Source organism: Phodopus roborovskii, unplaced genomic scaffold (genome assembly GCF_943737965.1).
Source record: "Phodopus roborovskii unplaced genomic scaffold, PHOROB, whole genome shotgun sequence".
Lineage (NCBI taxonomy): Eukaryota > Metazoa > Chordata > Mammalia > Rodentia > Cricetidae > Phodopus > Phodopus roborovskii.
The window spans coordinates 1233307-1257648 of NW_026125278.1; the positions used below are offsets into that span (position 1 = coordinate 1233307).

The 24342-nt window shown below is 37.4% G+C and overlaps 1 protein-coding gene across 2 annotated transcripts in view; it reads left to right on the forward strand.

Annotated features, from left to right (window-relative positions):
• Positions 1–24342, forward strand: part of Unc5c (unc-5 netrin receptor C) — a 346547-nt gene that overhangs the window by 226459 nt on the left and 95746 nt on the right. For both annotated transcript variants that reach the window (XM_051194505.1, XM_051194512.1), the window contains exon 3: positions 14612–14755. In XM_051194505.1, the coding sequence (XP_051050462.1) occupies positions 14612–14755 (144 nt within the window). The remainder of the gene's footprint in view (positions 1–14611; positions 14756–24342) is intronic.

A 24342-nucleotide genomic window follows, 5' to 3' on the forward strand; every position in this document is an offset into this window, starting at 1 on the left:
CAGGGGGTTGTACAAGCACATTTCCACTCACTATGCAAGACAGTGCCACTGCCTGTCTTAATAAGTAGGCCCCATGGGATTGCTAAGACTACAGAGGGCTTGGCTGCAAGCAGAAATCTTAAAAATAACTTCAGATATCAAACTCCATTTCAAATCCTATTGCCATCTTTTTCTTACCACCCAACATGGTTAAAATAAATAAACAGAAAAACCTTATGTTATGTTGGGAAATCAAGCCTTAACATTAGGCTATGAGATTTATAAAAAGGCAGATGCAAATCCAGAGCTAGAATTAATTTTCTCACAGACATTAATCCCCCACATTGTATGTTTCATAGGAATTTGTCCCATTGCAGTAATGAAAAGTCCCAAGTAGGCTACAATGTTAAAAACTCAAGCTTTACATTTAATTCTTAAACATTGTATTAAGAATAGGAAATGTACTTGTTTTAAGAGAAACTACACTGCCATCTAGGACAGTATATGGAATGTGGACAGTTATGAGTAATAGTCACTCTTAGGTGACTGCTCTTAATACTTGATTCCAAGTCATTTGGAGTAAGTGCAAAATGAAAGGCCAGCAATACAGACGATTACTATTCCAGACACATATGCCTGGTTTCCATTATCAGTGTTTTCAGAAGGTCACAAAAAAAGCTCTCAACACTTCTGATAAATGACTTGATGGAAGGTCATAGATCTGAAATAATTTTATAATAATTAAAATGAAAATTATTGAAATCTCTTCAAGTCAAATTACTAGTAAACACAGATTAATCTTCCTAAAGCATATGTCATTTTTTAAAAAACTGTCATTTCACCTATTTATAATTTCCAGTCTTCCTATTGCACATAGCACACAGTGCAGACTGCCTCTCAGGGCTCACTATGAATCTGTCTTCAGCAATAATTTTTTTCTTCTACCTCTGATAGTCTATGTTTTTTCTCTTTCTCTTAATCATCTGTGCTCTTCCGCTTCATAATATCAATCCAAAATTATCTTTGATCGCTCCCTATTTCTTTAGGCTTAAACCATGCTTCAGTGATAATCTTAAATGGTGCAATTCTTTGCTTTCCCTAATTTCTGTCTAAGTCCTGTTCACCCTAACTTCCTTCAGAGTGCTTCAACAATTTCTAAACTGTGATCCCCTCTTACTAAATATATCAATATAGAGAATAGTGCATAGAACTACATCATTGTAAGCCATGATGAGACAGACTGTGCCTATGTTAACCATTGAGGTTTATAGTTTAAATAAACTGGAGAATCAGTATAATCCACACAGAATTTTTCCTTATATTAAAATAGATTCTTTTCTCATATAATATATTCTGATTATGGTTTCCCCTACCCCTACTCCCTCAAGTTCCTTACCCCCTCTCCTCTCATCTAGATCCATCCCCCTTCTGTCTCTAATTAGAAAACAGACTTTATTTTATTTATAATAAAATAAGATAAAACAAACCTAACATATCAGAATTGAATAAAACAATCAAAAGGAAAAGTAGCCCAAGAAAGACACAAGAAAAAGAGACCTACTTGTTCACACACTTAGGAATCCCTTAAAAACACTAATATGGAAAGCAGAGCATAATACACACACACATACACACACAAACACACACACACACACACACACACACAGAGAGAGAGAGAGAGAGAGAGAGAGAGAGAGAGAGAGAGAGACCTAGAGTACACCCATGCATGCCCTGTATATCCTGCCTCGGTTTCTGTGAGTTTCTATGAGCTGTGATCACTTACTCTATTTCAGCATCCTCTTCTACAGGGTTTCCTGAGCTTAGGAACAGGGATTTGATGGAGACATCCTATGTCAGTCTAGGTTGTTTTGACATTCCCTTGGCATTCCTTTCACTAAAAGCTCCTGGCACTTGAAGTTTCTTTTGGTGACAAGAGATGGCCAGTTGAACTCCACCATTATTTGTCAATTTCAGCTAACTCACCTGTATATATTTTGGCAGCTTCTACTGTATTGGATTTTTAGAATGCCATGCAAATGACCCTTAATTTCAGCTCTTTTTCCCCATATCCCCCCTGCTGACATTTAAATGTTAGAACTTCTGACTAAAGCATTTAGTGTGCACATTCATTGACATAGTGAGAAACAAAGAAGTGCCTATAGTTACATCTAGATTTATCATGAGAATTAACATTGATGTCACTAGTTCTGCATGGGTTTTTGTGATAATTTTTTTAAATTTAAATTTGAAACAGGCTTGTTTTACATGTCAATCCCAGTTCCCTCAATTTCTCATCCTCCCCTGAGCGCCCTCTCCACCAATTTCCATCCTATCCCCTTTCTGCTCCCCAGGGCGGGTAAGGCCTTCCAAAGGGAATCTTCAAAATCTGTCATATCATTTAGGGCAGGGCCCAGGACCTCCCCCATGTGTTTAGGCTGAGGGAATATTTCTCTATGTGGAATGGGCTCCCAAAGTTCATTTGTATACTAGGGATAAATACTGATGCACTACCAGAGGCCCCATAGACAGCCCAGTCCTTGGGGTCTGGGTAGGTCCTATGCTGTTTTCTCAGCTCTCAGACTGGGGTCAATGAGCTCACCATTATTCAGGTCAGCAGTTTCTGTGGATTTCTCCAGCCTGGTCTTGACCCCTTTGCTCTTCAGTCCTCCCTCTCTACAACTGGATTCCAGGAATTCAGCTCAGTGTACAGCTGTGGGTGTCTGCTTCTGCTTCTATCAGCTACTAGATGAAGGCTCTAGTATGGCATTTAAGGTAGCCTCTCCACTATTGCTTAGATATAAGTTGGGATCATCCTTGTAAATCTCTGGACATTTCCCTAGTGCAAGATTTCTCTTAAAACCTATAACAGCTCCCTCTATTATGGAATGTCTTTTCTTGCTCTCCTCTATTCTTTCCCTGACTCAGTCTTCCTGCTCCCTCATGCCCACCACTTTTCTCCTCTTCTCCCCTTCTCTTTCTCCTAACTCCCCCCCTCATGCTCCCAATTTGCTTGGGAGATCTTGTCCTTTTCACCTTCTCCAGGGGAGCTTGTATGTCTCTGTTAGGTTCCTCCTTGTTTCCTAGCCTTTCTGTCAGTGTGAATTATAGGCTATTAATCCATTGCTCTATGTCTAAAGTCCAAATATGAGTGAGTACATACCATGTTTGTCTTTCTGTGACTGGGTTACCTCACTCAAGATGGTTTCTTCTAGTTCCATCCATTTTCCTGTGAATTTCAAGATTCCATTTATTTTTTTTTTCCACTGAGTAGTACTCCATTGTGTAAATGTACTACATTTTCTCCATCCATTCTTCAGTTGAGGGGCATTTAGGTTGCTTCCAGGTTATGGCTATTACAAATAATGCTGATATGAACATAGTTGAACAGATGACGTTGTTGTAAGAATATGTGTATTTTGGGCATATGAGTGGAATTACTGGATCTTTACATAGACTGACTCCCATTTTCCTGAGGAACTGCCACACTGATTCCCAAAGTGGCTGTATGAGTTTGCACGCCCACCAGCAGTGGAGGACTGTTCCCCTTTCTCCACATCCTATCCAGCATAAACTGTCTTTGGTGTTTTTGATTTTAGACATTCTGATAGGAATAAGATGGTATCTCAGAGTTGTTTTAATTTACATTTCCCTGGTGGCTTAAGTTTCTTTCTTAAGTTTCTTTCAGCCATCTTAAGATTCCTTTATTGAGAATTCTCTATTTAGTTCTTCATCCCACTTTTTAATTGGATTTTGTTTAGGTAACTCACTTCTTGAGCTCTTTGTCAGATGTGGAGTTGGTGAGGATCTTTTCCCATTCTGTGGGCTGCCATTTTGTCTGGTTGATTGTGTGCTTTGCAGATACTTTCCAATTTCAGGAGGTCCCATTTATTAATTGTTGATCTCAGTGTCTATGCTACTGGTGTTTTGTTCAAGAATGTTCTCCTGTATGAATTCATTCAAGGGTACCTCCTAATTTCTCTTCTAAGAGGTTTAGTGTGGCTGGATTTATGTTGAGGTCTTTGGTTTATTTGGACTTAAATTTTGTTCATGGAGATAGATATGGATCTATCTGCAGTCTTCTACACACCAGCATCCAGTTATACCAGTACCATTTGTTGAAGATGTTTACATTTTTCCATTGTAAAATTTTAGCTTCTTTGTCAAAAATCAGGTATTTGTAGATCTGTGGGTTAATATCAGGGTTTTCAATTTGATTCCATTGTTCTACCTGTCTATTTTTGTGCCAACATCAGGATGTTTTCAGAACTATATCTCTATAATAGAGCTTGAAGTCAGGGAAGGTGATGCCTCTGAAAGTTCCTTTATTGTACAGGGAATAACACTGTACAATTGGCTATCCTGAGTCTTTTGCTTTTCCATATAAGTTGAGTATTATCCTTTCAAGGTCAGTGAAAAATTGTGCTGGGATATTGGTGGGGATCGCATTGAATCTGTAGATTGCTTTTGGCAAGATTGCCATTTATTTCTATGTTGATCCTACCTACCTAAGAGCATGGGAGATGTTTCCATTTTCTGGTATCTTCTTTAATTTCTTTCTTTAAAGACCCAAAGTTTTTATTATATAGGTCTTTCACTTGTTTTGTTACCATTAACCCGAGATATTTTCTGTTGTTTGTGGCTATTGTAAAGCTGTTAGTTTTTAGATAAATGTTCACACTGTGATGATTTAGGGTTCAGCCAATGATATCAAGAACTTCCTTTATTGCACACCTTTTTCAACAATTTTGTTGTTTTCAAACCATAGCCATTCTAACTCTAATGAGAGATAGCTTATTTTGTTTTGTTTATTTTGATCCATGTGTCTAATCATGCCAGGACCATGCTGCTTTTATTAATGCAAACTTGCAGTAGACTTGGGATTGTGTAACACATAATGCCTTCAGTGTGTTGCTATTTCTCTCTCTTTCCATCTTCTCTCTTTTTATTATTTTTTCTTATTTTATATATTGATCAAATTTCTCTCCCTCCCATCTTCCCAAACCCCCTGACCCTCTGCCCATCCCATTCCCCATCCATTCCATAGGGAGGGTGAGGCCTTTTAGGAGGGATCATCAAATTCTGTCAAGTCACTTGGGGGAATTCCTAGTCTAAGGGAATATCTTTCCTTGGGGGATGTACTCCTGAAATCCTTTCATGCACCAGGGAAACATCCTGGTTCCACTGTCAGAGGTCCCATAGACTTCCCGGGCCTTCTAACTGAGATCCATGTTCAGGGGGTCTGGGTCAGTCCAATGATAGTTCCCACCTATCAGTCTGTTGCTATTTCTTAATACTATATTTGTGTGTCTCTTTGGAGCCATATGAATTTTAGGATCCAGCTTTTATTTTTGGTGAAAGATAGCATTGCTGTTTTGATGGAGAGTGTATTGAATCTGTAGATTATTTTAGGAGTATGGGCATTTTACCAATGTTAATTTGTCTAATCTATGAGTAAAGGGTAGCTTTCTATTCATTTCTATCCTTTACTTTTAAATTCATCTTTTATAGTTTTGTTGTAGAGTTCTTCAATCTCAATATTAAATTATTTCTTTGGTTTGTTTGTTTTATGCATAATTTAATAAGGAAACCATCATCCTTGCATTTTCTTTGGTTAGAGACAGTTTATTACTGACAGTTCAATCTCCCTACCCATCATTGATAGGTTCAAAATTTCTGTTTCTTTTTAAGCTGTTCATTTCTTAAATTCATATTCATCTCAAAGGTAGGTAATTTTAACAAAATGGTAGTCATAATAAAGCTATGTACCAATTCTCAATTGTATAAAACAATTTTATTTACATGAATCTACTTTTATATAAACATTATAATAAAATTCACAGAAAATGTCTCAAAAACAGTTGTGTTTATAGTAGCCGCCTTTCCTTCTACAATTTAAATATTGTCAGACAACTTTGTCTAACATAAACTGGAACCTTGCTTGTAAAATTCTGCCTTTCAAGTTATAATTATTGCAGTGAGAGGTAGAGGTTGTTAGTAGAACATCTATCAATTTTTAACATATGACATCCTTTTAAAGAATGACAAGGTGTTTTGTGATTTAATTTACATTAAGATATTTAGAGCTGGCATGTTTCATATTTCAGATCATATTAGTGAAGACTAATAGGATTAGGATTTCAATGAGAGCCTGAGAAGGAGACCACACTAATTCAATAAAGTATTGTAATGCATTCCAGAGTACCACTACCTGCAACATTGGGCATTTCCCACCAGCTTATGTCCTAACTGTGAATGTTCTGGAATGAAATTTGGCAGGGATCTGCAGCTCTGTTTCCATTAAAGGGATTGTAAAGGAAGCTAATTGCCAATAGGATGTGTTGTCCTATAACTTGTTTTTTCTGTAGGGAAGATAAAGTCATTATGAGGAATGAGAACTGTAGATCAGGCACACATAACCCCAAAGTCTTTTTGCTTAGGATGGGGTTCAATGAAACACTCAGAATGTATCACAGATATAGATGGATGACAATATTTTAAATTGTGGGTAAATTTAATTTGTAATTTTTATTTGATAATTTAATGCATGCATATAATGTGCTTTAATCAAACCTTCCTCCTGTTCCTTCCCTTGCAAACCTCCCCCCCCCCAATATCTTCTTTCCCTGAAAACTTCATGTGCTCATTTTAAAAATGTTCACTGACTCTCACTAAGTGCTACCTGGATATAGAACAACCTAGTAGAATATTTTTAGACTCTCAGGAGCGATATCCCTAAAATCAAAACAAAACTACCTCTTCCTCCCCAGCTCCCATCAGTTCTCAATAGCCTTTCAGCTAGAGGTGGGGCCTCATGAGACCTCTTTCCCCACCAACGCTTGGATGCTTACTGACCCAATCTGCTGCAAGTCTTATGCATGCACTAACAATCTCTGTGCATTCATGTGTGAAGTGGCTGCCATCATACCTTACCTCCTTAGCATCTAAACAGACAAGAGAGCGAGTTCCTGTTTCTCCCTGCTCATATCCTGTTCCTGCCCAGCTATCTCATTTCCTGTCTGTCTGTACAGCCCTCCAGAACTCTATGATAAGCTAGTGGCATGTTCCATTCTCTGACCTTCAGACAGGCTCTATTTGTACAAGCAAGATATTACAATTGTCTTGCTCAGAATGTCTATTTCTAGCTCTATCCATTTACCTGTAAATTACTTCACTTTTTATAGCTGCACAATATTTCATTGAACTATATTTATTATCCAATTATTACTTGATAGGATAATTATCTGTGCTGTTTCCACTTCCTGGCTATTGTGAATGGAACAATAATGACCATGGATGGGAAAGTAAATGTTTAGTAGAATATAGAATCCATTGGAAATGTGCAAAAGAGTGGTACAGATAGAGTATACTGTGTTTTATCTATTTCTAGCTTTATGAGGCACTTCCACACTGATCTGCATAGAGGATGAGCCAGTTTGCACTAGCATCAACACTGAATAAGTCTTCTTTTCCCCACATTCATGCCAACAATTTTTTTGTCGTGTGTGTGTGTGTGTGTGTGTGTGTGTGTGTGTGTGTGTGTTTGCCATTCTGACTAGGGTAATATACCCAGCTTTTTCTTTTGGACCACCAACTAGCTCCAAAATCATCACATGGATGCTTATTAGTTATGAATGCTCAACCTCGTTTAGGTGCATATCTGGCTAGCTCTTTTAAATTAACTTGTTTCTATTTATCTACATTTTGCCTCAAGGCTTATTACCTTCTTATGTCTGTATATCTTACTTTCATTGCTTCTCTATGGCTAGCTGGATGGTGTCTGCTTGGCTTCTTGACCTGGGCATGTCCCTTGTTCTCTCTTCCTTCTCTTGTTCTTCCTTTGTTCCTAGATTTCTCCTCCTATACATTCTCTTGGCTAGAAAGCCTCACCTGTACCTACCCTGCTTATCGGTTGGCCATTCTGCTTTTTATTAGACTAATCATGTACCTTATTCAGACAAAGTGTAACAAATGCAACACATCTTTACATATTTAAACAAATACAGCATAAACAAAAGTCATACCTTTACACAGTAAAAGTAATATTCTGAAGCATAAACTAATGTAACACAACTTTGCTTACTTAAAATAATATTCTGTAACAGGGTAATATGAAATCTCAAACTATATTTTTCACTTCTCTGATGGCTATGGATATTGAGCATTTAAAAATAATCTGCATCAATTTTTTTTTTCTTTTGAAAACTGTTTAATTTTTTTTCCATTGGATTGTTGGCTTTTTGGTGATCATTTTTTTTTTTTTTTGTGGGAAGGATACTTTGCATATTCTTGTCACTAACTGCCTTACAGATGTACAGAAATCAAAGATTTTGCCTAATTTCCAGTCTGCCTCTTCACTGGAATTATGGTGCTATCCCTTGCTGTAAAGAAGTTTTTAGTCTCATGAAAGTTCTGTTTCTCAGTTGTTGATCCAAATTTTTGTGTGACTAGTGTCATGTTCAAAAGTTTCTTTGTTGTGTGTATAAGTTGAAAACTACTTTCTTCTCCTCTAACAGACTCAGGATATCATGCTTTATGTCAAGGTCCTTTATCCATTTGGAACTGAGTTTTGAACAGGGTGAGAGACACATATCTAATTTCATTCTTCTACATGTAGCTATCCAGTTTCACCGGCAACATTTGTTAGAATGTTGGCTTTTCTCCAACATGTAATTTTTTTCTTTGTCAAAATCATCGGGCAATAAGGCCCTGGGATTTGATCTGGGTTGACAGTTCTATTCAGTTGATTGATGTGTTTGTTTTTATGTCAGTAACAGTCTGGGAATTTTTTATAACTCATCTGTAATATAATTTTAAACATCATATTGATAACCCCTAAGGTAATATTATCATTTAAGATTGTTTTGGTTATTCTGGGTCTTTAGTGGTTCCATATGAACTTTGAATTTTTTTTTTCCAGTTTTGGTGAAGAATTGTCTTAGAATGTTAATGGAGACACTATTGAACCTGTAGGTTACTTTTGGTAAGATAAATGTTTTCATGGTATTAATACTATCAACCCATGAGTGATAGTGGTCTTCCCATCTTCCGATATTTTCATTATCTTTCTATATTATTTTTATTGAAAATGGATTTCTATATACAATATATTCTCATTGTGGTTCACCTCCCTCAAATTGTCCAGTTCCTCCTTGACTCCCCATTCACCCAAATCCACATCTTTTCTTGCTTTCTCTCATTACAAAACAATCAGGCATTGAAAATAAAAGAATAGAATGAAAAACATAAATAAGACAAAACAAAAATAGAAAAACAAAGAGCAAAAAAAAAAAAAAAAAAAAAAAAAAGCTCAAGAAAATCTATATGTGTATAGACTCAAAGACAGGCACAAAATCCCATAAAAACACAAAACTGGAAACCATATTATATAAACAAAAGGCCTATAGAGTTAAATTTTAAAAAAGGAAAAAGAAAGAAAAGGTGTGTGGGGGAGGGGGAGGGGACTGAAAAATCATTATGAAGCAAGAAAACCTCCAAATATACCATTGAATTCATTTTGTTTTGGCCACCTGCTGCTGTGCAGGGGGCCTCGCCTTACAAGTGCTTTGTATCCCTTAGAAGATTCTGTTGGAAAAAAAGTATTTCTTTTCTTTACAAGTGTTATCAGTTGAAGATAGCTTCTGGGTTAAGGATATGGGCTTATGTCTACTGCTCCTGTCAGCACTGGGACCTTTTCTGGCCCATCCTGTGCAGCTGCCTTAGACTCCATGACTTTGTATTTGCCTTGTCTCCATTGTGTCCTCCATCCACTCTGGCTCTTTCAGTGTTTTTGCCTACTCTTCCACAGGGTTCTCAGAGCTGTGAGAGGATTGACAGACACCCAATTTAGGTCTCCTACTTCCATATTTCTCACTCCCTGCACATTGTCCAACTATGTGTCTTTATATTTGTTTCCATCTACTACAGGGGACAGATATTTTGATGACTAGTGAGCAAGATGCTCATCTATCATTATAGCAGAATGTCCTCAAAAGTCATTTTGTTTCCATGTTCTCTAGCATAACAATAGTTCCATAGGTCCCTGGCCTATGTAGTCTCAGGTTACTGTATAGGAAAGATAATGATTTTTATATGTTAATTTTATATCTTACTACTTTGCTGAATGCATTTGCCAGTTGTAAGAGTTTTGGGGTTATTTTATGTATAGAGATATACCATCTGCAAAGAAGTATACTTTCACTTCTTCCCTTTCTATTTGTATTCCTTTATCTACTTCTCTTGTCTTACTGCTGTAGTCAAGATTTCAGGTGATTATATTGAACATTCATGGAGAAGGTGAACACCCTTGTATTCTTCCTGATTTTAGTGAATTTTTCCCTATTTATTATAATGTTAGCAATGGACTTTTCATGTATTATCTTTATTATTAAGGATGTTGGATTTTATCAAAGACATTTCCTGTATTTAATGAGATCATATTCTCTGCCCTTGAATCTTATATGTTGGATTACATTTATTAATTTATGATGTATGTTGATTCATCCATAGCTCTCTGGGATGATCGTAGTAGGTAGGTATATAGCTTATAAGAATTGATTTATAAAGAAGACCTTTCATACAACAAATTAACAGATTCAGACTAGATGATGATTGGCCTCTCTTTTCAATTATACAATGTAAGACAATATCTAACATTAGTGAACTTTTAAAACATGGTCATTTGACAGGACTAAATTTCAGATTTCCATGAGAATATGGGTATTTAAAAATCAATTATACATGTATTTGTGATCAAATTATAGTAATATACATGTTTCATTTATTTATGTAGAGTCTCTCAAGGATGCAATCCGAGATTTGAAATTATATCTGTATTTTCATATGCACTTGAACCTCCCTGTTACCAAGTGCATATTCATACTCATTGTAAGAGTTCTTGGTATAACCAGCTAATAAATTCATTGCCCTCTGGTTCCCAAACAACAATGTAACGTATTATAGACTCAAATGACTGCAAACATCAAACAGCCTGCATCTTTGAGATGCCACTATTAAAAACATGGTGGGAAATCTTTGATGTTATCAGATGTGATGGAAACTACTCATTTGTATTTGTGTAAATCCTGTAGCACTCCCCTAACCTCTAAATAACCTGAACCAATTTCAAGTTCCCAAGGCTCTTCAAAACAGTCTTCTTGGAAGTAATGCTGATGGTATTCCAGATTTCAAGAAGGCTTGCTTTTGGCATTTCGAGACTACAAGAAGATCTGAAATTCTTCTTTCAAAGAGAAAAGATATTACTTACTTTTTACTGAAATAACTAGGCTCTTGTTTAATGAGCAAAATGTCACAGGTAATGAAATTACCTAAAGCAATGAAAAAAAAAACTGTACATAACTGTGTGGATGAGAGCCTTAATAATGCAGGGGATTCCAGGGAATCCTGGGGTCTAAATATTTAGATACTTCATGCTGCAGTTCTTTCCTATTCTGCTGTTGGAATGTAAACAGTGTGGGCCATGTGGCCAAGCAACTGTACACAACTGTAATTAGTTCATATGCTCCTGAATGGGGTGTCTGTAAAGCTGAAGACAGCCCTCTGTGTGTGCTGGACTCCAGTGCCCACAGGGAGCCTAGGCCACATAATTCAGAACATTCAGAGCATGAATAGCTCCAATAGCAGGAGAGTTGGTCTGTGGCTTCTTAAAAGGCTTCGGATTTGTGGTTAGTAGGAACATTCATTCACAAACCTATTCAGTCTGAAGGCTACAGTGGACCCAGTAAAGTTCCACCATCGTTTAATTAGGTTGCCAGTAATTGCTTTAAGTAAATGGGGAATATGGGGGGGGGGAGTCAAACCTGAGGTTATCATCTCAGAATAAGAAAATATTTGTATGTGGTTTTTATATCCGTAGCCATTTGTTGCTGTTCTGCATTTTAGAAAGAGCCATTATAGTTAGAGGTAAACACATACTGCAGGTTTATCAGGCCTTTGGTGAGTGTAAATTTCCTGCAATAACTTTAAAGGAAGAGTTTTGTTTCCAGTAACTGGACTTCCACATAAAGAGGGCACATTTCAGCAGGAAAGGCAGGCCAAAGCACTAAGCATTAGAGGGTAAGGAGTAAAAGGAGGTGGGGGTTGAGAACGGAGGCTGTCTTTCTTTATTTGACAGCAAAGATTTCTAGTTTTAATGAGAAAAACTGTAACAAAATTGGAAAACTGGGACCTGAGAAACACCCAGGGAATAGAAGGAAAGTTTTTGCTTAGGATTCTTGCTGGAAAGATTGTTCTGTGAGTTAGACATTGATGAGCATAATTCTTTCTGTCCTTCTCACTGTTGGACAATGGATTAGACTACACCATTTACTGGAAAGTAACTTTAAAATGATATTAAATTATGAATGTTTGACAATAGACTTGGCCCTTCGGGATCTGGTCCTACCCTGGATATGTAATACATGCCTTCCTAGGCTTCAGTATATTTCTTTTTTCAAGAGATTAAGGGCCTATAAGTCAAAGCCCATTAGTTCTTGATAGAAAATACTGTTCATCCCTCCATAGGATGAATTAGTCCTTCTCTGAAATGATTTGAATACTTCTTAGATATTATTTGGATTCCCATTTCAAGATTTCTAGAAGCCCTATGCTTTCATGTCACCCATGATAAAAAATATTTTAAGCATCATAAATATCTCATAGCTTATGAAACTCTGAACACACACACACACACACACACACATATGTACAGATATTGTCTGTCTCACATATTTATTTAATAGTTCTCTGCCCTGGTCTTTGAAACACCTAAATAATATAACATGGCTTTCAGAAAAAAATACAAGAATTCTCCAACTTAGCATATACCTTGCTAAAAGCCTAGATGCCTGGCCCCTTCTCCAGTGATTCCTAATCAATGAATCTTGAATTAGGCCTGAGCATCTGCATTTCCTGCAGGTCCTCAAGTGATGTTGAGAATGCCATTCTGGGAGTCCCACTTTGAGAAACATTCTAATACCAATGTCCAAACAGTACCCTTATTGTTTCTACTTCCATTTCATACCTCTGCTCTCTGACAAGTGTTTGGTAGCCTTTTTGATCCCCAATCTCATTATTCTCTCTTGCTTCAACCTATATGTTGAACACCTCTTAGAACATGATGTAAATAAAGTAACTCCTATGTCATCAATCTTAGTAGACTGAGTTCTTTTTTCATTTACTTTTTTCACTACATAACTTCTTTGCAGAATTCAACATCACTAACATATTATTAAATAAGTAAATTCATTAATAATGATATCCCATTGTTAATATGAGCCTGCTTCACTATATATATCTTATTAAGATTGGTAAATATCTTATTCATTAAAATTCCACAAGTGCCTGATACAGTATTTGCAATATAATTGATACTTGATCAAGTACCAATGGTCAATGAATAGACTGATGAATATAAAGTTAATAGAAGTACACTTTTTCAGCCTAGATATATGGGGAAGGACCTAGGCCCTTCCCCAAATGATATGACAGACATTGAATACTCTCCTTGTAAGGCCTCACTCTCCCTGGGGAGCACAAAGGGGATGGGCTGGGGTAATAGGGGAGGATAGTAGGGTGAAGGAATTGGGATTGACATGTTAAACAACCTTGTTTCAAATTTCCAAAAAATAAAAGGGGGGGGGTAAAGTTAATAGACAAACGCAAATTCATTCTATTATTCTTACTGAGCCATACTTGGCTCAGAGCAAATTCCCTTGCTCCTTTTGGTGTTTAGCTGGTGTTCTCAACGAACACTTCATTATGAATATGTGTACATTCACACTCCACATGAACTGTAAGTTGCTCACATATATGACCCAATTAATCCTTCCTGGTCAGTACAAAGAAACACACTGCAGCATGAATCTCAGCAACCACCATAATACCTCAAATAAATACCAATGAAATGGGAATCCCTGGCTAAACCTTTGTTACTCGAAATACCAAAATTGAGATTATTTCAACACTGTGGCTAAGGACACTTCTTTGGGGTTCAATAATAATACAATTACAGATAAACACGTGAATTTCCACACAATCATACAGGAAAACCGTTTAAAAGTCATATATAGTTTAATTAACTGAAAGTGTAATGTATTTCAATTAAAAATGATATACTATTTTATTTTAAGCAGATATGTTAAAGAGGCCTATAATGATCACCACTGATGTTATAGATTTAGATTATTGTCTTTCTTTTCTTGAAGTACTAAAAAAGACTCCATTGTGAAAAGCTTGGCAATACATGGGCATCCTAGCCACAACCTATATAAATAAAATAGAATCTTGAGGAAACATGAAAGCCAAGATGATACAATTTTAATAACTGAGAGATATAGCCTGGTAGGTGAATGTTATCGTATTAGATAGGAAGAAATGCCATTATGTGAAGCTATAGATTGACTCCACTTTCATCTCCAGACGAATAATGAAGACTTGAAATAGCAATCAAAAAGAATAAATACACGGAGTACACTAATTGGAGTCTTCATAAAGTGGCAGGCAGGGAGAAATATCTGGATGGTGATCGATGGCTTCATGTGGGATCCCTGGCAAGGAGGGAGGGGGACAGAAGTATGCTTGCTTCATGGTTCATGTGCATATCTTCTTTGACTTGAACCTTTGTTTCTCTTGTCAGGTCTCATTGTGAGGGAAGTGAGCATTGAGATTTCACGCCAGCAAGTGGAGGAACTGTTTGGGCCTGAAGATTACTGGTGCCAGTGTGTGGCCTGGAGTTCAGCAGGCACTACAAAGAGTCGGAAGGCATATGTGCGCATTGCCTGTGAGTAATTGCCTGTGTACATTCATGGGTCCAAACTATGGGAATGCTTAAAAGCTTTGACAGTGGTTGATCTGACTGACATCAAAGAACTCTAGTCAGAGTTTCCATTCAAAAACTGCCCCCATGGGCCGTGGTGGCACATGCCTTTAATCCCAGCACTTGGGAGGCAGAGGCAGGCAGATCTCTGTGCTTTGGAAGCCATCCTGGTACACACAATAGTTCCAGGACAGGCTCCAAAGCTATTCAAAATAAACAAAAAATTGCCCCCAGAGTTCTGCATTTGAACCATACATAGCTCCTCTGAACTCACCTTATTTTTGTTTTTTGTTTTTTTGTTTGTTTGTTTGTTTGTTTTTTTCTTTGAAAGTACTGAGGAACTCCCATTAGCTTTTGACTTGATTTTAGTGCTAGTGGCAATCAGACTACAGTAGAATCAAATGTCATTCATTCTGGTTTTTTGTTTTGTTGTTTTTAATTGTTGATCAGTGTTTCTATGGGAACTAGATGGTCCCAGGCCAAGGTTCCCTGGTTCTGCTGAAGCTATGCTAGTGTATTGGAACACACCTCCAAAATGTTAATTTCTAAAACATCATACTGCAGAATTGGGTAAAGGTACCTCTCAAAAAGGGACATCATGGGAATGTAAGGACCATTTTTTGTTTTAAGTAGTTACAGAGATTTCTTTGTAAAGCTTCTTTGCTTCATTGATATGCTAATCTGAAGGGATTAGGTCTTATCTCCACAGAGCCTCTTCTCAACCTGTAGCCTTCCCTCTGGAACAGTGTGAAGGCTCACAGAGCCTATATTCATGCCCTGCTGTCAGTCTTTCTAATGCATGATGTGACCACTGAAAGCCATGTTTTATTTGAGGAACTTGTACCACTGCACTTCACTAAATCATGTTTTGTGGTAGCTGTTACTATCACATTACTGACTGATGTCAATATGATCATCTCTAGCTTTCCTTCCTCTTAATGTAGATCTGTGATGCTTCCCCAAGAGCTAGTGTCCCTGGTCACCCCTGTAGCCCTCTGTACAATCAGCATAGCCTTCCTAAAACACAGGCCTCATCTCACTTCCACCCCACTTCACAACAGTAGAGAATTGTCAGAGAAATGCAAAATGCCATACCAAAACTACAAAGACTATTGTAGAAATTCTCTTTGATGTAGTTTTGAAGACTAGAGGTTCAAGATCTGGGTACCAACAGGCTTGGTTTCTCCTGAGGCCTCTCTGTACTTAGCAGACAGCTGCCAGCTCAGAGTCCTCAAAGGACTTGTGAAATCCCTCCCTGGTTGTCTCTTCATGTGTCTCCATTCTCTTTCTAATAAGACATAGTTGGGTTGAATTATGATCCATCTAGACAAACTTAGTTGAAATTAATCACTTCTTAAACGACCTCATTTTCCAAATGCCATCATATTCTAAGCTATTGAAAGTTGTGGATAAGCATATGAATTGGGGAGGGAGACACAGCTTAGTGTATAATAACTACATGCCATGATCTATCTCCATTACCAGCACCTCTATCCCTGATCACTAAGCATCTCTAAATGCTATTTGGACTTGAACTATTCCAGTTTCTTTGTCCTTCAACTGTAATTCATGCCTACTTGTTTCAGCCTGTATTTACCTTCATGATTTTTAAAGGCCAATTTCTTCAGCAAACATCTAATCAAGATTTTTTTTTCTGTCCTTGGATAGTTTTATACTTTGAGAGTGACCTGGCGAGACAAGGTAAACTCTAGATAAAATACATAATAAGCAGGTAGGACCAGATGATGTGTGCTGAGAAATAAACCAAGCAGGGCCAGGGAGAAAGGCTTAGGAGAAAGGGGTCATGTCTGCTGTGAAGCCAAGCTCTGACTCCCTGGTCCAACACTAGAAGCAGGAGTGAAGGAGTTATAGAGAGAGACTTGCAGCAGACAAGTACATTGGAGATTGCTAGATGACAAGAGCAATGTAAGACCTGCGAGTCGGGAGAAAATGGGAGAGTGAAGAGTTAGGGCTAGGCAGGTGTTGGACATTGGTGGTTTAGTATGATTTGGAATTTCGCACTAGTGAGAAGCCCATCTCACCTCTGTTCAAAGAATCTCTGACTGCATAGCAATGAGAAGTAATGCCAAATGACAAGGATATATTTAGGAGGCTTCTACTTAGGGCCTGTGTGGGATTGACACAGAAGGGAGCAGTGTAAAGGTGTGGAGACCAGGATTCTACACAAATTAAAACAGAAATGAAGGCTTCTATTGAGTGTTGGGATGTGGGTGTGAAAAGATGGGTGAAAAATTTTATTCACGAACATAAACTTTTGACTGATTTTTATTCCTTCCCTCTCCCCTTTTCAAGCTCAATTGTCTGATTTTGCTTGCTTGTTTTCACTTGCTGTAGTGTTATGTTTCTTAACAGTGTGATCCTTGCAGTGAAGAATTCTATTTTACATATCCTTGTACCTTCAGGGTTTAGAACAATGGCTGTGATATACTATATGTTTAATAGATGTGTCTGAATGAAACCCCTGATGAAGAATTCCTTATGAAAACACTGAAAATGAATGTTCCTCTCTAAATCTATATTTGTTTCATGTCCTAAGTGGATTTTCCATTAAGTGGCTATGATATCAGATACCCTGAAAGGATAACTATTAACAATTGCTTTTACGAACAACACACAAAGTTTATTACAGATGTTACATGGAGTATTGAATCAATTGTTTTGGGCACAGGGAGAAATTGTACTGTTGTTAATACCACAAGAAGACCTGGAACTGTGATGACCTTTGAGGCAAAGGAAACTAGGCTCTTCTTTTCATCCACATTGACAAGTCAAAGGGTGTGGATTCCCTACTCACTTCCTACTCCCATCAGATTATGACCCAGGATGAAACAGCTTCTCTCAAAAGGGAGGAAGGGTTTCACCCAGTACTGCATACAGGTGGGATCAGACTTGAAAGAAACCAAACTCTCCCCTGGTACCTTCTCACTCTGGTGATAATTTTCGAGTGATTTGCCTATAATTTCATAATTAATTGAAATCACATGTGACCAAGCCATGCCATTTCATTCATGACTATTTAGTCACACAGATATAGATCATGATGAAACTCAACAAAATGGTGTAACTTTCCCTCTTTCAAGGATGCTCCCTGCCATGTTGACCTTCCTCATGCAACACACGTTTTGTAGATTTTTGAGTCTTGTCCATATCAAATGATATGAATACAAATGAGCTTTGGATTCAAATGTGCTTTGAATAGTGATGTTGGATGGATGTTCATCCCATAAACAGCAATTCCAGTTTATATTTGTCACAGTTGAACATATTCATAAAGCAAAGGTTAAATCCGTGTGATTAGTAAACTCTACCCTGATTGTTATTCTACTTCATTAAAAAGCTCTGTTTTCAGAAATGTATGAACGGAATGAATGAACAATGATTAATATTTACAACCAATAGTTCACATATCTAAACTCTATCAAATGAAAAATTATGTAGTGACACAATCTGAAGAAAGGGAAAGTTAGAAATTTAAAAGTAAATTATTTAGCAAGAAATTAGCTGCAAACATACCTTCCCTAATCAAAATCCTTCACTTACACTAGAGGTGTCAGTTTTCTGGGGTTGGGGGGTGACTTCCTGTGCAGAGGGAAATGTCCTCAGAGAGCACCCAAGGGCATATGCCCCAATGACTATACTGTGGAGAGGGTGGGTGCTTCCCAGGGGTTTCTTGTTCAAAGCCAATTAGAGGAAACCCAAGGTGTAAGGGAGGAAAGGACAATCCAAGTACACTCTTGAGCAAGGCTGTCAAGGGAAGGTTTGGGATCAATTTTCTTGCTACAATAATGGCACTGATAGTGGCTGTTCTTTGATTGTTGTCTTTTGGGAAGAAGGGGATGATGGGAAAAGAGCAACTATAAATGAAACAGTTAAGCACATTTGACTCCAGCTCCAGACCAGGCTGTATTATGTTCAAATCCTCCTTCCATCACCGACAAGTGAGACATTGTTCAGATTACTTAACCTCTCTGAGCCTTAATTTCATGAACCATGACATTAAAATGATAGGATTGCTTTGAGATTAAAGGAAGTAAATTTTCTAAGCATGTGGCAGAGTGCCAGGACATAAATCAAGTGCTCAAGGAATAAAAGCAGGTGCTCATGCTACCAGCTACCCCAGTTCCAATGGCTCTATACACTTGTTTTAAAACTTACACATATTAAACATTGGGAGTAAAAATCTCTCCTTCTTTCATGCTTTGATGTCCAGCTCAGCTGTCAATCCAGAAGGCTGAAATGGTCTTCCAATTCACACAACATGGGACCATAATTTCTCCTCATGCCTAAGGATAGAAGAGTGAGCCACATGGTAACTGCTCTCCTACAAATCTTGTGACAGTGGGATGTGTATGCACAAAGAATCCATCTTCCTAGAAATGTCAGGACACTTCATTGGAATTCCTCTTGAGGCACACGTACTAACCTGTAAGTCAGGGTCGTCTCATAGAGGCTACTGACAATAGGCAGGTGTCAGACAGTTCTCAGAATGGGAGCCAAGGTGACCTTTTTGCTTTCTTCCCACATCTCACTGGACCTTTCCATATGATCGAACTGTCTCTAATAGAAATGTGATGCCGGCTACATCTGTCACCTACACTCTACTAGCGTCTGTTTCCAAAAGTAAACCTATAAGCAAATGAAATTAACTGTAATAATGTATTTCATTTAGTTTCATATGTACAAGAGCAATTGCTGATCCCCCAGTGTTGTGTTATAAGTGACAGAGTCCACATTTTTATTTCAAAGAGATTGACTACATAGTTTAGACATTGTTATACAAGGGAGAGATGTTTTAACAACTTTGCTCTTGTTTTATGTAGCACTAAACAGTTTATTGTGGATTATATGATAAGATTAAAACCTAGAACCCATGGCTGAATGTATTTTTCCAAATATGTGTGCTTTTGTCTATGGACAAAAAGCTCTCAAGTTTCATGAGACCTCACAAATTCATGGACATTTATAACCCACATTTTTTATGGGAAATAGACAAGTAACTGGTAGAAAGATATCTCATACAGTTACACTCTGGGGAAAAGTCATCCATCCCTGTGTTATAGGTAGGGTGTATAAGCCACAAGACTGAAATTTGGCATTGGAGTGTATATGTTGCATGAAAGGAGAGGTTTATAGCTTAAATGTTTAATTGCCATAGTATCATCTGCAAGCATTGCATTCTTTTTGCACTCATGTAAAGGAAGCCTTAAAGTTTGGAATGTCATCTTTCCCATCCATAAAGGTGGCATGTTTCTTATTATTCATCCCTGAGACTTACCTTAAAAATATTGAGATGGCATCTAATCATTTTTTTACTGAAACTAAAGATGCAGTATGAATATAAAAGTGTGGCTTGCATAGCTGCTACTCTCTTCCTCTTCTTTGTAATAGATGTCATTTGGACTTCTAACTCTAAAATATTTTTTTCTAAGAAACCCTTTGGCAAGACTATCTGAATACAAATGTATTTGTCCTATAAATGCCCTAAAGTCAGGAAATAAGAAAGAATGGCTGGGATGGCACAGCTTTACTTCAGGGACTGTTTTCACTTGAGATTCATCAGTTTAAATGATCTCGGTGCAATGAGGGGGAGCATGCCTTGGTACATTAAAGACATTGCCAGCAAGCCCTCCTGCTGCTATGCTTAAAGATGCTGTCCTGACCTCTATCCTCAGGTATGAATAGTGATGTTGTGGAAGTTTCCATGGTCAAGTCTTAAGAATGCCAAAAACTTTAGTTCTTAAATAGCAAAATGAGGTTATAAAAAGTGTCAAAATCTATTACCCTCCCTTGTAATTCTTCAAACACTGTTGTTAACCGACATCACTGCATTCTTTCACTGTTCCTATCTATGTTCTAGCCACTGCCATTGCATAGTGATCCCATTACACAAGTCTGTTGTCACTCAGTTTTGTCAATAACACACTGGAGGTGGGAAACATTAGGAAAGTTGGGTGAGTGTCCCCTTTACTGCTGAAGGATCTGAAAGTTAAGCAAAGTCTTTTTTTTGTTTCTCACTGCAATCTGCCTGAGTGCATACAGCTATAGTCACATTAGCAGTACTTGCCTTTACTGTCCATGATAGCCAATGTGAGCAGTTGATTTGGTGGTGGGTGGCTCTGTGCTTATCATTTGCAATATTTAGGAAGGAAAGGCAAGGGGAAATATTCCTACATTTTAAATTATAAGCAAAAAGAGCTGTTTAATATAGTATTCTTTTGATTTTTTTTAACAGCCCAGATCTGATCATCTGTTTCTGTGAAAGAATGCCATGGTGAACTTTTTAGGCCCTAAGGTATTAAGCCAGGCATTTTTCACTTTTAGTAAGTGCACGTTCTGAAGAAAATTCTAACTCTTCCCAAATATGCTCCATTGCTTGATTTTGTGCAGTTATTTCCTGATAACAACCAACTTTTCTGATTTATGCATAAATTCTACTCTACTGTGACAACATAATTAGCCCCTTCCATCACCATTTGAAGACAGACACATTTTTCCTTTTGAGAATACAAGTATTAATGTCTTTTGTGACTATGGAATTATTTTAATTGATAAAGGAGCAATTTGAAAATACAGTAAAATATTAAAAAATCAAAATAGTATTCAGTGCCTCTGTCCATTGCACTGTAAAAGGAATTAGTTCAGAAGTATTTTAAAAGTAAAATACTGAGAAGTACACTACAGCTATTATATTTTCATAATGGGGGGTCAGACTCCTGTCAAAAGTTTTGAAGATGACAAGGAGACCATTCCTGAAGCATGATATTTTCAAAGTGGGTTTACATAAACCTAGAGTCATTTTGTTGAAACAAGCTTAGCTTGAAAGGCAAGCAAATGTTTCAAGTTCAACTTCTTGGTGAAAGTTAAATGAGTTAATGGTATGGCCATCCCATCATTCTGAACACTCCACATTTATGCTGACTTAAGGGGGCAAGAGACAAGGGTATCTAAAAGATGGCATCCAAGAAGGAATTTTTAATTAAGCTGAACTGTCCTAATAGCATTATTATTATTATTGCCTTGGTTAATCTTTATAACAACTATGCAATAATATAGTTATCATCATTTTGTGAATGAAGATGAAAAGCATTGAAACCTAACCCAGTGCTGACTACAATAAAACCCAGGTTATGTGAACCCATGATAATAACCACTGTAATAACCTTTAATGTGGCCCTCCATGTAACATGAATAATAAAAATCCTGAGACAGATATTGGGACTCAAGCTGAAGATCAGAAAAGCAAAGCAGCCAGCCACTAGCTCTTACCTCTACATCAGGCTGAAAGAGCTGCCCTGTCCTCAGAGTGGCTGGAGAATGAATACCTGAGACTAAATATTGAATGCTAAGCTCCTATCTTATATACCTCTCTAGAGCTAGTATCAAAGGTGTGTCATCCCATGTCCTGAAATCTCCTTTGTGTGAGCTGTTTCTCTTTTTGACTGGATCAATTTTATGTAGCTCATTGTGACCTTGAACTAAAAGAGATCTGTCTGCCTCTGTCTCCAAAGTCCTGGTGTACCTGCGGAGCTTCTGTAGCTAACTAGTTCAGCTGGTGGGATTAAAGGCATGCATCACCATTGCCATCAGAACAATGAGTGACTTTCAGTTGGCAAATATATATTGTAGGTTATGTGGTCCTTAAGAGTTATAGGAATGGCAAACTGTCTTCTCAGCCATCTAAAACTCATTTTCCTATTTCCAGTGTTAATAGTCTGTATCTATTTAAAATGTCACCAGTCTCTGAAGTTCACACATTTATTGCCTAACTATTGCCTTCTGAAAGTAGGTAAGAGAGCATAAATTAAAAATTATTAAATTCTAATTAAAATATTAGGCATTGAGTCTTTACAGTATAAGCTTACCTCCCAAAATATCTTGCCCAGGTTTTGTTTCTGCATCTAAAACTCATAAACAGGATAGCTAAGGGGGAAAGTCTGAGGGGGGGGGTGTATTCTCCTGCAAGAAGGGAACATAAAAAACATGAATTTTCAGCATTGTCAACATTGAATTTGTTACAGCAGTGATCTCAAAATAACATTACAGGCCTGTGGAGGCAATATAGGGTTTATCGTCTATTGTCTTTAACCCTTAGAATAGCGTCCCACTAATATATTTTGATAAAACTTTAGGTATTTAACCACATAGTTAGTAAACAGAAACCTGCACAAAAATCCACATTTCTGACTTGAATTTGCAATTAAATTTAGGATTGTGGTCCTCAGAGCTTGCATTTCTTTGGGTTGCAAGTAGCAAAGCTGAGCAACAAGAGAAAAAGAAGTGTTTTTTTCTTACTCAACCTTTTAAAATTTAGAAAAAGAAAACAGTGGCCCATGTGAGTGACAAGTTTTTTAAAAAAAAGTACTGATGCTTAGTTTTCTACTGTTTATGTTCCATGCATGTTCCTTATAGACATAGAAGATTCAACCCCTGTGTGAAACAGTGTCAGTCACCAGTCAATAGAGAATTGCCAGCAAGGATTCACTTGTAACCAACTAGCTAGAGCCGCTATCCAAGACCATTTCTCCCTCATTACCCAAGGCTTCCCGAGATGCCTGTGGTATTTGGCAGTGGGATATATATATCATGGTAAACAAACCAACTAATCATCAAGCCATGGTTCTCAGATTTTGCCTGTTGGCCTATAACCTGTGGGGCTTTTAAGAGCCAGATCTACAGGGGCTGACTTAAATAGAAGAGGTCTGTTTTTATCAGGCATAGATGGAAATCCTTAGATGGAAATCCATAGATGGATTTCACCTTGTGAAGTTCCCATCAGTCATTAGTAAGTCCATACTTGTAACAGACCTGTCCTGAATCAATTACCTTTGAGTAGTAGTAACAGTGCCAAATGTTGACATGCCATGATAAAATTTTCTAATACCATGTTAAAAGATGAGGTACAGGGTTAATGTTTACACGGGCACTTGCTATATGACAATGTGACACTGAGAATTTTATAGGTTTCCCTGATGCTTTTGTAGATCTGAAATAGCTCCTTCTTAAAATATTCACTTTTGTCCCAGCTGAAGAATCTTATGTAGTCAAGTGGTGGATTCAAGACCTGAAACCACATTTGTCTACATCAAACTTACTCTTAGCCATTATGTTATTATTCCTCCCAATTGCTTCCAGACCCATTCTACAATGACCTACAAAAATCCCAACCTCTCTATGTCATGAGATCCACTGATCATATACTCACATGCAAATACATGTATATATAAATGTATAACACATAACATGATTCATGATGCATTTCAATATTTTCTTTTTATTCTATTTTACTTCTTTGGTGCTGACTCTTAATCTTCTGACAAAAATTTATCACCATCCAAAGAGCTGTGACAGGGTTTTAGTGTCATTCAAAGTGTAAATTTCTATGTAACAGGACACACTCAAGTGAATATTAGCCTTAAGTGGAACATCTTCAGGTATCACTCAAAAAGTCTACATTTTTACTTGTGTATTATGAATATTTATTAACAATAGCCCAAGTCCATGGAACTCTGGTTTTAGCTGTTGATGATATC